Source organism: Centroberyx gerrardi, chromosome 16, assembly GCF_048128805.1.
Source record: "Centroberyx gerrardi isolate f3 chromosome 16, fCenGer3.hap1.cur.20231027, whole genome shotgun sequence".
Lineage (NCBI taxonomy): Eukaryota > Metazoa > Chordata > Actinopteri > Beryciformes > Berycidae > Centroberyx > Centroberyx gerrardi.
The window spans coordinates 9,832,621-9,849,691 of record NC_136012.1 but is presented as its reverse complement, the minus strand read 5'-3'; the positions used below and the strand labels follow the sequence as shown (position 1 = coordinate 9,849,691).

The window sequence follows — 17,071 nt, the reverse complement described above, 5'->3', positions numbered from 1 at the left end:
TGAGGACAATTACATTGATTTCCTCTTGAAAAATGCCAACTGAGGCTGCAACAACATAGCAGCTACCTACAGTATATTGCCTATGCCTTTCACCTCTCTGAACCCAGGTCTGGGGACCTTATACGGCAGAGTGCTACAAAGGCTTTATAATACAGTATGTCTTGAACTTGCAGTATGAAAAGCCATGTTCAAGACCAAATTATATTCTCATGTGGAGATATTGGTTGGAAAGCTTTTGACGCATCAATGAAATGCAGCCCGTTCAAAAACTTTAGAGTGAACTTGGAGAAACTTGAATTTTGCAAACCTCAAACTTGATGGAGCCGTTGTGTGCTGTGTCAAATGCATTGAACAGGTAGTGTGCGTAGGTGCTGGCATCTGCAGGAGAGGGAGCAAACGCTTGTCAATACACTGAGCAGAAGCAATAATGAGATACACACACACAAGTGCACGTCGACACACACACTCTACCTCCATGTGGGAAGAATTGGGAGTATATTTGCTTGAAGGTTTCCTCATTTACGACACCACTTGGACACTCCTGGAGAGAGAGAGGGAGAGAGAAAAGAGAGGGAGAGCGTCGGGGGATGCTATAAATTAGAAAGACCAACCCCAGGGATGGGTCAAATAGAGGTGGACACTGAATGATGGAGGGCGCAATGGAGCGAGGGAGAAAGAGATGCAAAGAATTAAAGGAATACACCGAGTTTTGGGGAGATTTGCCCTGTTGGTCAACTTACCCATTAAGTGATAAGAACATATAGACACCAAATCATCCATGTGTCCCTGGTAGATCATTCGCTCCATGCTAACACTTTAGCATACACTATGTTGAATGATTGAAGGCTACAAGCATTATCTCAAAAGTGAGAAAATGAGAACTTGTATAAAGCTAGCTACAAAGTTACAAAGCTAAATGATAAGTAATCTTAAATGATATGCGGCTAGGTCTGTCTGTTTTTTGTGTGACATTTTGTGTGGAAAATTGACATGAAGTGTAAAATAATAATAATAGAAAAGATAAAATAATAATAAAAATGTTGATAACTACCTAGAACTACTTTTCCTGTTTCCATAGGAAGTAAACATGGTGAGAGATGGGAGACTGTGTACAGCTAAAAACAGGTGGTTTCTAATCTGAAATAGTTCTAAAAAATAAAGCCGGCTATGTTGAGTTAATGATATTTCATTTAAAAAATGTATGAATCTACAGGCCATATAATAAAAATGAATAACTTTTTATTACTAAAACGTCAGTCTTCTTAATTAGAATAATGCTAGTAAAGAGTTAGCATGGAGCACGGGAGCATGGAGAACGATCGACCGGGGACACATGGATGATTTTGGTGTCTATGTTCTCATCACTTAATGGTAAACAGGCCAATCTCCCAAAAACTTGATGTATTCCTATAATGGTCGCTCCAAAGTGCAGCTGTACGTTCACTTACATTCTTGAAGCCTCTGTACAGCACTTGGAGCTCTCTCTTGCTGAAGTTGGTTTGAGCTTGTAGCTGGTCGAGGCCCTCTGGCCGATGGCACACCATGGTCATCTCCAAGTCATCGTCAATCTTATCTGTGGACGCACACACACACACACACACACACACACAGAGAGAGAGAGAGAGAGAGAGAAATCAGTATATATATGACCTTATACATACAACGAGAGTGAGAAAGCAAAAGAATGGGAGGACAGATGATACAAGCAATAGAAAATGAGATAGTAGACATATAAACAAGGGGAAAGGAGGCACTCAGTGGGCTAAGGTGCACACCTCAAGCTCGCAATCTTGTGAGATCTATGAGTAAGGCAGAAATAACACAAATCTCAACAGAAAAGAGAGGAAGGGGAGAGATGCGGATGAGAGATGGAGGTGCAGAGCGGTAGAGGTCAGTCTAATAGCTCCATGTTCCTCCCCTCGCCCGCCCGATCATTAACAACTCATTACTCTCCTCGCTAGAGGGGAGGGGAGAGAGGACAAACACACACATGCACACGCACATGAACACTCTCTCTCTCTCTCTCTCTCTCACACACACACACACACACACATACGCACCCACACACACACACACACACACACACACAGAAATCGCCTATAGGTACACATGGCAGTGTAAATGCAGACATCTTTTTTCTCCATATTCTCTCTCTCTCTCTCTCTCTCTCTCTCTCTCTCTCTCACACACACACACACACACATACACACGCACACACACACACACACACATTTGCTGAGCACACATGCTCCCTGAAGCAACTTATAATGTAATAAATATGCATACTGTTATAACTGTGCATAATGTAATAAAAAAAGTAATAAAAATTCAAAATGTGATTAAGTGGCCATAATGTGCAGTAGTAAAATGCTGGACACATGACGTAATAACCTATTGGCACATAAAGTAATAAGTTATCATGTTTTATGATGGCTATTACATTATAAAGTGAGTTGAATTTTTTTTGTGAAAAATGTAATAACTTCAACATGTAATGTAATAAGATACTAAAATCCTAATTTTAATGTGAACCTGTCTTGATGGAAAACTTTTGATCAACTGTTCAGAGGATTGATGTTACAACAAAACTGACACCTAAATTCTAAACAACTTCTGCCTCTTAAGCTATTATAGTAGCATTTTACACACCTATTTAAATCAGAAAAGTCTGATTTCTATGTCTTTATTGATCTGATCTGTTCATTCAGATAGGCAGGTCAGAAATAACAGAACAACAAATAACTTGCTCAAAAGAATTGAATCAAAACTTTGGTTACTTTTATTGCAATAAAATATTACAGAACCTTTACTGCAACAACATACCACAGACGTTTTCCTGCCAGAACATAATTAAAGCCTTGCACTGCTGCAACAACTACAGTAACACCGAGAAAATAAAACATGTACCAATAATTGGATTGTGTAAAGAAGAATGTCATCAAAATGTATCTTTTTACAAATTATAAATACTTGTTCATCAAATTTATCACAATAAATTACACGACACTGGTGTCAAACATGCATTCAGTTGAAATAATTGTATGTCATTTTTATTTTCAAAATATAAAGCTTTAACATTTAACTTTTAAATGACATTTTATATGGGAAATTTGGATGACTTCACATTTCATACATTAGCATATTGGTTTTCTTTTAGCAAACACTTAAACAAGGCATAACAGTGTACACAGTTGATGGAAAAGCCTGTAACTTATTAATTCATTTGTTTATTTATTTATTGTGTCATTTCAAAAGTTTGCTTAAAATTCACTTGACAGTTGGATGGAAACATAGCCAATAGCATGATTAGCTATGGCTAATAGCCAGTTGACTAGCTTTAGCTAATTAACTAATTGGCTACTTTATGTGTTTGATTTATTGTAGAAGTGGCATGATTTTTGCTGATGAAGCTACTGAATTGATAAAGCTAAATTGGAAAAATGAATTGTTTTCTATATGAGATGCCTCACTTGTCTCCTTTGGTTACTCTGAGCCGAACTGCGTGGCTAAACATGCCAGCTAGCTAACCAGATGATGCCTCCAGCTAGCATAACGTAAGTACACCTGTTTGCTCATTGTTTTCTCCTCCATCCTCTAATATCATGCTCAGTCGGTTTTAGCCTATGTTGCTAAGAAACTGTAGTATTTTCAGTAGGTCCTTGTTGAACCTGTCTGAAATAACAACCTTAATTAACCTTTATAGACCAGCTGCTCCTGCGGTGGCTAGTTTTTAGTGCAGTTGCATTGGAAGATTGCTTTTTCCATTTCAAATTCCTCCACAATTCAAATTGCATTTCTCTAGCTAGTACAGGGATTCATTTCAAGTTCCTGATTTCTTGATAGGCAAGCTGTGGCATTACAACATTAGATCGAACAGATAATTCGCGCTAAGCTAGTTTTCTCTTGTTATTCCAGTGGATGTGTTTGGAAACCTGACATGTGCATCGACTCCAATGGGTGTCCTTCACTTTGTACCATCTTGGAATGCTGTGTGCCCAGGTACGGTGCAGGTTTTCATACATCGACTGTCTTTTAAATCCATGTGGCAAGTGCTCACAACATCACACTAATACAACAGCTTTGGTCCCTCTCCAATTCCAGACTCTCATGGATGTCTAAGTGTGGAAGGTATCGGGCGGACACTCTTACTGTTAAAAATGCCAAGACTAGACATGTCCACCGCTAGGCTGAATTCAATCATTGATGAAAGTATTTCTGAAGGCAAGAATGGTAAGCTCTCATATCCAGGGTTACAGCTTTTATTAAGGTATTGAAGCTTGCAGCAGAACCAGGGTTAGAAGAATGGTGAGAAGCACCATGGACCTCATGGGTTAGGGTTAGGGACATGTCTATGCTTGGCACTTTTAACAGTGTCTCACCTTTTCAGAGAAGTGTCCAATCCTATATCTTCCACAATTGATCCGTGATTCATTGACTGAGTCAGTAAATGTGCAGCTGTCAAAGTAGAAAAATAAAGTGCAAGTTAAAGCCCCAGCAACCCCATTCAAACACAAAAGTGGTTTTCAGTGTCCAGTGTTCCCATCTAATGAACCATCAGACTTTGTTCATTTACAGTAAATGGATGTGTGGAGGCGTTACTGTCATAGTTTAAGTGGAATTTAGGTGTCAATTACGGTGTAACATTGGTCTATCACCTGAACAGTAGATATTATGTTTTCCCTCAAATGTAGCACTCAAAATAAATTTAACAGGCACTTATGATTTTGGTATTTATTACACTACATGTTATATTCACAAAAAAATGCAACTCACTTTACATTGTAATAATTAACATAAAACGTAATAACTTATTACATTAGCCAAGAAAGCAGTATTATGTTGTGTCCAGCATTTTAATACATCATGGGCATTTTATTACTTTATGACTTTTTATGACTTTTTTATTACATTATGCACAGTTATTATATCATTACATTATGAGTTGCGTTGCACTCTCTCTTTATATACCGCCTCCCCCCCCCACCCCATTCTCACTCTGTTTCATACACACATATAGGCACACACGCATATCATATACACGCACGCGCACACACACACACACACACACACACACACACACAGCCCCGCAGGCACTTCGTTTCATCAGCCAGGCAGTTCAGTCTTTGTCAGTGTCACATTAGTGGGAGATGGAGGGGGCTGACTCTTGCCCAAGGTGAGGTAATTCACACCCAACTCCCACTGGCCCAGTGGTATGTACTGTATATAACCACACACACACACACACACACACGCACGCACACACACACACAAAGGCTTGGGCGCACATGAATGCATCCTCATTTGTATACATAAACACACACACATCCACACCGAGTCTCCCCGTAGTTACGCTCATAATATATCAACCACGCACCAGCACCCACTTTGATTTTTTTGTTGTTTTATTTTTATACCCAGACAGTATAAGGCTCACACACCTATAGATAATTCAGACACGCACCATTTTCCCTGAAGGGCTCCACTGTGTCTCTACTGTCCATGTCATAACCCCGGCTCCACTGGCACAGTCACCTTCACACTCCAGCCTCACACTATAAACCACTACAGCACAGGACGTCCCGTTTCATAGTCCAGTGTACAGTAATGCCTCTTGAAGAAAAAGAAAAAGTCACACCAAGCCCTTGTCTTTTGAGGTACCAACATTTATACTACAGTAAATAAATTGCTATTATGATAATATTAAGCATAAAGTATTGCTCATAAGGCATCATTAGTGGGCTACATTATGAGGATCCTATGACATAATATGAAATAACACACAGAATATGTAAACTTTCTAGAGGAACTGTAAAGTTAATCTCAATCTCATAATACAAGCATGCCAGATTCAGGATTTGTTGCAATATATGCAATAATGGATCAGCCATGTAATTTTCTGATGTGATTAGCATATAAGAACAGTGTATATATGATGATAGCACACTTTAGGTCATACTACTGAAAGGTGTTCAGGCGTGAAATTGTTTTCCACACCTTCGCTCAACAAAATTTACTGAAATGGGTGAAAAGGGACAATCAGAGATCATGATCGGAAATAAAAGACTTAAATGTGGTTATTGCAGCTTTCTCATTGTCTCCACAGAGACAACGAATGGAGCAGAAAGCCATTATATTCTCTAAAAGGCAACCAACTTCTTTCTCATGCGTTCAGTCTATTCAAGAAGCCACTGTAAGCTGGGCAAGGAAATCTGTAAATATCTACACAAAGTGTCTGCTTCTTTTTTTCTTAAAGATATAAGATAAGATAAGATAAGATAAGAAAAGATGATACTGGAGAAACTGAAGCTTCTGTAATGGTTTATGTTTGCTCATTGCTTTGTCTTTTGGGTTTGATTTTCCAAGAAAATAGCATGTGAATGCAATGGAGTTAAGCGGCTGACTTGGAAGTCCCAGAAAGCCCTTCCCACCAGCACATGAATGCTAATTACACATGAATAATAATTACAGCTAAAAAATTATAGTCATCTTATGGCGTAAATCACAGATCCAGATCACCAATCAACTGATCCTTGGACCAAGGGCGATCTGTCCACCAATTTCAGCCAAATCCGTCTGTAACTTTTCTTGCTTACTGACAAACAGGCAAACAGACAGGGGTGAAAACTTCACTGGCAGAGTAATACTGGATTACAGTGATACTAGTCATACTTGTAGCACTGACTCACCCTCCACAGTGATGACTCCCAGTAGGTGCAGCATTTTGACGGCCCCACAGCACAGCAGAATGATGGCTATAGTATGTAAGCTGTTCTCACTCTGCTCTTCTCTTTCCATCTTTATCCCTTCTCTTCTTCCACTGGCCTTATCTTTTATCTAATAGCTCTCTGTTTCCAACTCACCTCTTCTTATTCCTTTTGTTTTCTTGCTTATACTTTAAATGTATAGAAATATACAAGAAGCAATCAATATATTTTAAACTCTTAAACTCCCACTGTCTATAGCCATACACCATGTACAACTTGATTTTGGCTGTTTCCCCCAGCTGTACCCAACCATACTGTACTCTCCCTATCCCATTGTTTCTCTGTTACACCTCTCTCTCTCTCTCTCTCTCTCTCATCCCCATAAACCTTCTATCTCTCTCCCTTTCACCTAGACTGGGCTCAATATCACTCTACCTGCCTTTTTCTGTCTCTCCGTCTTTTTATTCTCTCTCTCTCCCTACTCCCCGGGGCCTCTCCCGCTCTCCCCCTGACCTTCGCTCCGTCCCAGTGACTCTACCTCCCTCTATCCCATCTCTCTCTCTCTCTCTCCCTCTCTCCCCCTCTCTCTCTCTCTTTCTCCCTCGTTCCAACTCTCTGTTATAGTCATTGCGTCCTTCACTCTTTGGGAACAGGACTTTAACTCGAGGGTCTGACCTGAGCACATTGTGACAATGATACACTCACCTTCTACTGTATGACCGTATGTGTGTTTGTTTGGTGCGCGTGCATGTGCGTGTGTGTGTATGTGTGTGTGTGTGTGCGTGCACATGAGCACATCTGCATTTGATAAATTGGCTCCATTAAGACACACATTTGTCCTGTAACAAGACTAGGCTTAATTTACCACAAAGTGACTTTTCTAACTAAACATGCCTTAGTCTTTAGTCTTAGTCTATAGTCTTCTATAGGTCTTTATATACTCTTTATAGGAACAATTCAACTGGACCAGTTCCACTGAATACAACCAGTGAGACAGTAAGATCCATCTCTGCTGTGTGGACTGTATATTGTAGTGTCTCTGACTAGGAAAGGTACAGCAAAACACAGTTTAACTTGCTATAGCCTGTATAGACCAGCAGGGAGCAGCAGACACTAACACACAGACTACTAGTGTTTACTAAAGCTTCAGATTGAGATTTGTTTTCTATTTCATCATGTGTGCTATTTCAAATTTAGCTGATATACTTGGCTATATAGAGATATTGCTCAGAAAACCAAAACAAAGTGTCTTCCTTGTGAACTATATTGAGCTATGCTCCCTATTTAATAGACTGTATAGCGTGTATGGTATGGTGAAACACAGTGAAAAACATGGAGTAAGCAGTATCTATCTATTGTAACCAAATAATACGCCTTTGTACCTTTAATGTGAATGTAAAATCGAGCTGCGGTTGCCCGGTGAGCTGAAGTGTAGCCGCTGCCTTGCAGACTGCAGGGGGCTCAGCTGTCAAGAGGTTTCCCACTGAGTTGTGAATTGGAAGTTTGTTTTACTTACAGCTCTGGAATCAAATTAGCAGCACTGGGCAAAATGACGCTACATCTGAATTCAGTGGCAGGAGGAGCAGTTAATTGAATTTGCCAGACACTTTCAAGAGGCTCGATAGTGGAACCATCGCTTGATAAGATAAATGGAGCATGGCTTGTGTTTGTTCTAGTAATCAGAATTTATTCAGTTTCTTGCATATTGTGCACATTAAGGGAACCGGTGCTTTGTTCATTCAGCTCTCTCTTATTGTGGCCAAACAGCAGCATTAGTGTTGTGATATAACACACACACACAGTGACAAAGGATGTTGGGGTGGATGATGCTGTGCCATCTGCCCTGCTACACCCACTTCAGAGGGGGAAGCATTCCTGATGTTGTTTACTGAAAATATATGAATAATTTGGATCTGACTACAACAGGATGTTTCCAGTGTTAGAGATGAATATTAGTCTTTGGGTGCTAACCATGGTGCAATAAGCAGTTTGTAATTAATGGTCTAACCCAATATCTTTTGAGATAGGAAACCACCTTAAAAAGGTCAGATTAGCATTTAGATGTGCTGTATGGAAGAGGATTAGAGCCACATGTGAAAAATGTATTTGAGTTCTGAGAATCAAGTCAGAATTCTGAGAATAAAGTCAGAATTCTGAGAATCAGTGGCGTGTCCAGGCCATTTTGACTGGGGTGGCACAAGGTGGGGCACAGACTCAATCCAGGGTGGCACTGAACGCGGCATTTAGGAAGGATGTAGGCAGGTCCCACTGCTGTGTGGGTGTTGTTGTGTTGAAAGGACGTGTTTTAATCGCTTTTTGGATTCAACTGTTGGTGATTGTGTTTGCCTTGTGTGTTTATAGCCGACCTATTGGACAGCAGTGCTCCCGGCTATCTGGAAGTATGAAAGCTCTACAGTGAAGTGATGAAATTTTGAACACAAGGCTACGGAAGAGGATTAGGGCCACATGTGAAAAGAATTCAGAAGTCAGAATTCTGAGTTTAAAGTCAGAAGTCAGATTCCTGAGATTAAAGTCAGAATTGTGAGAAAAAAGACAGAATTTGAACTCAGATTTCTGAAATCTGACTTTAATCTCAGAACTCAAATACACTTTTCACGTGGCCCTAATCCTCTTCCGTACAAGGCCCAGGTTGAAAACAATCAGAATTTTCCATAACGTTTTCAGGCATCACTGTCTACTGTATGCATATAAAAAATGCAGGCTACTAACACTACCTCTTGGTTTTTATCTTCAGGTGTGTGTTGCATATCTGCCATTCAGTTTGGTCAGACAGTTTTTTTTGTCACATTAAAAGATCTCTAATTTGGTCTTCTCTTTGCTCCCCTTGGCATGTTTCTTGGAACACAGGAGCATTGTTTGGGGGGGCGGGGAATGCACTGGCTTGATGGTCCCGCCTCTAACATGGCCATCAACCAATCATAACTCAGGATTTTGGGGTGGCACCTGGGGTGACCAATCAGATTTCAGGGGTGGCCTAGACCCACTCCTGCTGAGAATAAAGTCAGAATTCTGAGAATAAAGTCAGAATTGTAAGAATAAAGTCAGATTCTCAGAATTCTGACTTTAATCTGTGAATTCTGACTTTAAAGTCAAAACTCAGAATTGTGACTTTATTCTCAGAATTCTGACTTTAATTTCAGAATTCTGCCTTTAAAATCAGAACTCTGAGATTAATCTCATAACTCATGTGGCCCTACTCTTCTGTAGCGCTGCATGCCGCAGAGTTTGTTATTAGATTTTGTAAGCCATGGTTATTATTGCCTTAAAGTGAGATGGAGAGCATGATTCATTTTGTAAATCTGGGTCTACAAGCATAGCAGGCCGGGTAAACCTAAATAAACTCTAACCTAGAAAGCCACCTTGAGAGCATCGCTTCCATCTGTTATGTAAGCTATTATAAACTGGGCGGTTTGACAGTGACTAAAAGCCTGAACCCTTTCTTTCAGAACTCAGTGTTCAGTGTTGAGAGGTGGCCCAAACTGTCAGTGAAGGTAGACATCCTGCCACTCTCCCCCGCCAGCACCCTGTCGCACAAAACACTCCTTCCATCAGTGCAAACACATCCTTCCACCAGCTCCTACCTGGCTTCTAACTACCACTGACTCTGGGAATTTAACGTTAGCCCCGCTTCTCATTTCCCTCTCCAGCTCCTTCTCCTTTCTTCTATCGCCCACTGAATCCCCCTCTCTCTATCTCTCTCGCTCTGCCAAACTCTCACTCTCTGCCACTCTATCTCTCTCTGCCACGCTCTCACTCTCTCTCTCTCTCTCTCTCTCTCTCTCTTTCCCTCTCTCTCACTCTCGCCGTTCTCGTACTGTGTCCTGTAATCCTTGCCAGAGAGAGCGTCATTTGCATAATCTGAATTAGCCTAATCTGTCGTCCTGGCGGCGATGGAGAGGGCTCGCTCTCACTGGCCTCTTTATTGGTGGAGAGCGCTCTCCAAGAAAAGCAGTAGCTCCACCAGCCGCCGCTCCCAGGAGGTGTGGAGAGAAGAGTCGTAAAAATAGATTTGGGCTACAACAGGCCTATTTACACCGTGCATAAGCTGTGCACATAATCGTGTTCCGTGGCGTGGATTCAAGCTCCAAGAATACAGCTTTATAGTCTGAGGTGCATTGTTTTCAGCAGTCCACATCCAAGCCAATGGACATGCAGCCAATCCCCAGACTGGCCTTTGGGGTGGTTCACTGAGAGTCCACTGATTTTACACACACACACACACACACACATGGACACACACAGAGCCACATGCATTCAGGCACACACCCTCAAACTCAATCAGACGCATACACACACACACACACACTATCTCAAGGGCACAAACAGTCACCCATACATGTAATCTTGGCACACACTTGTGCACAAAACAATAGGCATACACACATACACACACATTCACACACTCACATCTGTTTGCTTACTAATCCTTAGCCACTGAAAGACTGAAGTGCTCGAGGGTATTTGCAATGGTGTGTGTGTGTGTGTGTGTGTGCGTGTGTGTGTGTGTGTGTGTGTAAAAGAACAGACATTCTGCAACACACATCACACACATACGCACACACACACACACATGCACAAATACACAGAATCACATCATTAGTGTACCATCGTTAATTAATTTTGGGAAAGAGTGAGTCAAACAAAGCTCATTTACACACATATCAGCTTGCCAATATTGATTTTTAAGTAAACACATGTCTAGACTCATAAGCCACAGAAAGACACAAACACACACACACACAAACATGCACCCCCATACACACACACACACACATACGCTGTTGGATGCCAGGAGAGAAGAATGACGAGATGACTTAATAAGTACTCACACCAGTTAATGGGAGCGTGGGTGATGGAGAAAGGGAGCAAATGAGAGAGAGAATGGAGGCACAAAAGGGAGAGGAGAGAGGTACGGAGATGATGGTGCTGAGAGGAGATTGCGCTAGCGTGTCAAAATGTGTGGGAGAATGGAGAAGAAAGTAAGATAAAAAGGAGAGAAGCGAGCGTAGAAGAGGAGTGGGAGGAAGAAAAAGAGAAAGGGGAAATGAAGAGACTGGCAGCGGAGGGAAAGTGGAGGAGAAAAGAGATGTGGAGAAGTAAAAAAAAAAAAAAAACAAGAAGAAAAGGTTGAGGGACAGGGAGGGAAGGGGGGGGGAAGGTAGAATGTGAAGCAGAGAGAGAGAGAGAGAGAGAGAGAGGCAGTAAAAGGCAAGAAGAAAGCGAGATAAGAGAAAGAGCAAAAGAGTGACAGAGAGGAGAGAGGGAGAAGATTAAGACAACATTGCTGCAGGGGGAAAAAAGAGTGAAGGATGGCGCGCGCGGTGGGGGCGGAAAAGAAATGAAAAATTCACCAGAGGGAAAGAAAAAAAGAAAGAAAGCCATATGAAAGACTTGGCAGAGAGATGGGCCGTCAGAGGCCACCGGCGCCACAGAGGGCCCGGCCGAGAAAACAGCAGCCGGGGCAAAGACAGAGAGAAAACAGGCGGGCAAGACCACCAGGTGGAGGGGAACAACCAGAACAAGAAAAAAAAGAGACGGACAAGAACACCTGACGGGGGGAAAAACAAGACAGGACGACCTGGGGGGGGGGGGGGGGAAACCGCAGACGGGCGACGACCCTGATAGGAACAGACAGTCAAGATAAGCGGGGCATGCTAAACAGTCCGAAACGCAGCTCCGACACAAGAGAGAGGCAATTTTCTTCCTCGGAGCACGACGACGGGGCTCGTGCTCCGAGGATGCACCGTATGAGAATCTAATCTGACGTTATTACAGCTCTCTCAGCGCCGCCGTCGGTGTCGCCGGCCCAGATAACACGCTATCTGCAGCAGCGCAGAATAGATGAAGGGTCCGTGATGAAACACAAGCCCTGCGACACTAATCCTGTATACGGCGAACACATTACAGCGGCAGAAAGAGAGGCGCTGACATGCCACAACATAACACCATCAGAATTACCGCACATGCTGATCAAACAACACGTCAAATCCTAGTCCTGTGTCAGACTCTTTCATCTTTGAAGGGAATTTATTTTATTTTTTTGTCGGGGGGGGGGTAAAATGGCTTGTTTTCACACAGCCTGCTTCTAAATGTTGGCAGGAATTATCTACACACACCGCGTCTACAACTCCTTCATTATTCAGGACAGTAACAAATTAAAGCCTTGCCTCTCCAACACCCACAGGGAAAAGGCAGTTGTTGGAGCGAGTGGAGAAAAAAAAAAGCTTATTCCAAAAAATGAAACCTGCCATGCATTTGGGAAAAGTCCTGTATGGGCTAATTTGCAATGAAAAGCCTATAGTGGCTTGCATCAACAAGTAGGTTTAGAGGACTGCACACATTTAATGGAGGATATTTTCATGTCGCTGCAGATTTGTTGCTCATTGTGCCCAGTCAGTGGACCAGCCAGTTTGGGTTTGTGCGTTTTATACAAATGAGGTTTACTGCCTTTTAGCAGCATGAGTAACGAGGGAGTGAGACATCTCTCACAGGCAACAGGTCTTCATAAAACACTGTCAGCTTCCCCGTTCTCCCCCTCTCTTCATTTGCATATTTGCATCGCTCGTTCGCTCCGTCTCTTTCACATGGCCTTGACTTACTTAGGAATACCCCAATCTCATCACACACACACACACACACACACACACCCAGCCCCCCCCCCCCCCCAACCCCTCCCACCCAAAACTGACATCTTTTGTTGCCATGGCTACTGTGCTTCCAAGGTAACAGCAAGACGGAAAAGCAGTGTGTGAGCAGAGTGACAAATACCTTCTACATGTGTGTGTTTACCAGCATCACTGCCCACGTCTGCGCACACAGCCAGACAGACACAAACACACACACACACACACACACACACACAGTCTCTCTCTCTCTCTCACACAGACACACACACAAACACACGCACACACAAAGAAGCCATCATTTACTACCTTTCTTCCTCAATTTGCTCTGTCATAAAGATAAGCTGAACAAATCCACGCAACAATACACTCAAACACACACACATACACACACACACGCAACTTTGCTGTAAAATGAACAGACACTCTTCTTCCTTTGGGAACACCTGTTGGCTCTGCCTGCCCCTCTCTCTCCCTCTCTCCCTCGCACACACACACACACACACACACACGCACACACACACACACACACACACACGCACACACACACAAACTGCATTTCCCTTTTGTTCACCGCTTCCTTACACAAATACCAGCAGTTCATTAATCATTACTCTGCAGCCGGTGTAGTTGTGCTGTATATTTGCATTTGTGTGTGAGCATGGGTGTGTGCATGTGTGTTTGTGTATGTATGTGTGTGTGTGTGTGTGTGTGTGTGTGTGTGAGGAATAATGAAAGAACATACTGTTAAAAGTTTTTTTCTGTGTGTCTGTGTGCATGCTTATCTGTTAGGGAAAGAGAGAGAACACATTGTGCGTGCGTGCGTATGTGTGTGTGTGTGTGTGTGTGTGTGTGTGTGTGTGTGTGTGTGTGTGTGTGTGTGTATTCCCTCACCCCTGGACGGCCTCCTCTGCTTGGTCTGCATGGTCAGCGTACCCACCACAGCCCCCATGTTTGCCGTCGTCGTCGTGGAAACAAGTGCGTCTGTGCTGAAGTCTGTATCTGGTCGTCACGTGTCGGAGCGGCTAGAACACACACGCGCGCTCCCTCGCTCTCTTCCCTCTTCTCATCCTCTCCTCCTCTCTCTCACTCTCTCTCTCTCTCTCTCTCTCTCTCTCTCCCACCTCTCAATGGCCGCTCTCAGCACTAACCCTCTTACTATCATCCCTCCTTTCTTTCTTTCTCACCCTCTCTCTATCTCACGGTGCTCCTCCTCTCTCTCTCTCTCTCTCTCTCTCTCTCTCTCTCCCCTTCACTCACACACACTCTCTCTCTCGCTCTCTCTCTCTCCCTCCCTCTCGTTTCCCTTGTTTTTCATTAGGAGTTGTAGCCACGCTCTCTCTCTCTCTCTCTCTCTCTCTCTCTCTCTCTCTCTCTCTCTCTCTCTCTCTCTCCCTGTCCCTCCCTCCCACCTTCGCAGCAGCCAAGAGCCACAGCAGTGCATCAGTGATTCAGTATGAAATCGCCAGGATGTTGATTCACTGAATTATAGATTAATATGACTGTATCCATTGATTTGTAGATGATAAGACTCACTGTGTGAATCACTCCGGAAAAAAAAATAACAACACGCTCTGTTACATTTCACACCTAAACGCATCTGCTTTCCTCCGGCGAGGGACAAATACACACATAGTTCAACGCTCAAATATTGACTTGTGAGTAAATATGAATTATGGAGCGACGGGGAACACGTGTGTGTGTGTGTGTGTGTGTGTGTGTGTGTGACAGAATCATCTGCAAGCGGACGAGGAGCCCCGGTGCGTCACTCCTCCTCTTCCTCGCTTAGTCCACCCACCACCTCTCCCTCGCTCCGTCCCCCCCACCCCCCCCCCCCCCCCCCCACCCCCCCCATCATGGCATGTTCATGAAAGGCCAGACCACTCCAATCTATCAACACTTCCATCTGCTCCATCCATCATTCCTGCTCACCCATCCATAATACACACACACACACACACACAAACACACGCTTAGAGGGATGGATGGAGGGATGGAGAGCGTGGGTGATGGCAGACTGGCTATAGGGCGAGGGAGGAAGGAAGTGAGGAGAGAGGGGAAAGAGAGGAAGGAGACGGCTTAGAGGCACGGAGGTGAGAAGAGAGAAGAGAAGAGATTAAAAGCAAGAAGAGGGAAGGGATATAGAGAGAGAATGAGACATTTAATACGGTGGGAAGAGAGGGATCAAGGCGAGTGTCATACAATGTGTGCGGGCTCTTTGCTGCGAGAGCTGCACACACACACACACACGAAAACACACTTAAATCACTTATTTATGGACTAATCAATATAAGTTTCAGGGTCATAGATGATACAATCAGACACATTGCAAGAGCTGCCAGTTGCACATGACAGACAGTGCACATACACAGTAGAACAAGTAGAATTCAAGGATACAGTGGCTCCAAACACTGCATACTATTATCTCACCACACTCAACAGTAACCTGCTTGCTGCTCGGCTCTCTTCCACTCAGCACTAGTCTGGCTAGCGGCCCAAGCTCCCAGATATAAAAAACACTAGCATGGGGACATGACCTAGGCTGCCAGATATAAAAGCCAGCAGCCTGCGGACATGGCCTAGACTCCAAGATATGAAAAAAAAAAAACACCAGCCTGAGGACACGGCTAAAGCTCGAACATATAAAACCCACAACTATAATCAAAGGCACGCCTCCCTATAAGCTTCTCCTTGGGCCATTATTTGGGCAAACAATAACGTGCGATAATGAGTCAGAATATTATCGAGTCGGAACACGCCAGGTTTGACAGTCGCGTTTTTTATGCATCAGAAGAAGAATTAGAATAGACACATTGTCCTTGCACGCCAAGTCAGCCGTTCTGTTGTGCGTCTGTAAACGTGGGAACTGCCCCAAATATAGGATGTTTTTTCGTCTGCTCACAATTACGGTGAATAATGCAAGAGGCGTGACTGTTGGGGAGCCATATGGGCAGATTTAGCTGGAAAGATTTAGGTTGGAGAAGAGTAAAAATCCGCAATGTGTTTCTACAGTATGGAAATGTAGTCATGAACTGCTGCATTTTACAACACCGCAAGAGAGACAGAATGGACAGCAGTGGGGAGTATGCACGCGCACACACACACACACACACACATTTACATGCACATACACACATGCATGAACAAGAGGAATGACTGATCACAGACGAGGTCCCTATGGACACCAATGGCATCCAAGCAGCATGCAACACGATGCAGCGTGACCGTTCCCCAACTACACACACACACACACACACACACCGCTCGCCCTCTCGGCTTGCTCTGCCCTGCTATATAACACAGTGTCTTTATTGTGCCTATAGGACTTTACGGGCTATCAAAGTGAATTCTCCCTATCTTCCCTGCACCTCACCCCATCTTTATCCCTAAACCATATCTATCCATCTCACCCCCTCTCCCCCCTTATCTATGAATTTGTCTCGAGGCGTGCGACCTGCGCCAATACGCCGTTATCTAGGCATCTCTCCCTATAAATCTTTGCTCAAGTATCAGCCTGCGTGTTCCCGTCGTTTCAAACACGCTTCCTGGCTTGTTCCAATCTCCTCCTCCATCTCTCTCTATCTCCCTCCGCACTCTGACAGGCCTATTTCCACACACTGACAGAAATGTTTCTCTTTCTGGTAATCATTTTAAAGTCTGTCTGTAGAGAGAGAGAGAGAGAGAGAGGTTAGAGTGAGTGGGTGTGTGTGTGTGGAAGTGTTT

At 43.5% G+C, this 17,071-nt stretch overlaps 1 protein-coding gene across 4 annotated transcripts in view; it reads right to left on the bottom strand.

The window, feature by feature from the left end:
* Positions 1 to 17,071, bottom strand: part of kcnip1a (Kv channel interacting protein 1 a) — a 38,531-nt gene that overhangs the window by 2,081 nt on the left and 19,379 nt on the right. Inside the window, exons 1-4 of one of the 4 annotated variants that reach the window (XM_071916753.1) lie at positions 1,776 to 1,784; positions 1,449 to 1,550; positions 472 to 541; positions 308 to 378 (exon numbers count right to left, since the gene is read on the bottom strand). In XM_071916753.1, coding sequence (XP_071772854.1) covers positions 308 to 378; positions 472 to 541; positions 1,449 to 1,550 — 243 coding nt within the window. In that variant the 5' untranslated portion in view covers positions 1,776 to 1,784. Of the gene's footprint in view, positions 1 to 307; positions 400 to 438; positions 556 to 1,441; positions 1,574 to 1,775; positions 1,785 to 17,071 lie in introns of those variants that run through there. The other 3 variants (XM_071916732.1, XM_071916737.1, XM_071916745.1) reach the window with 3 other exon arrangements.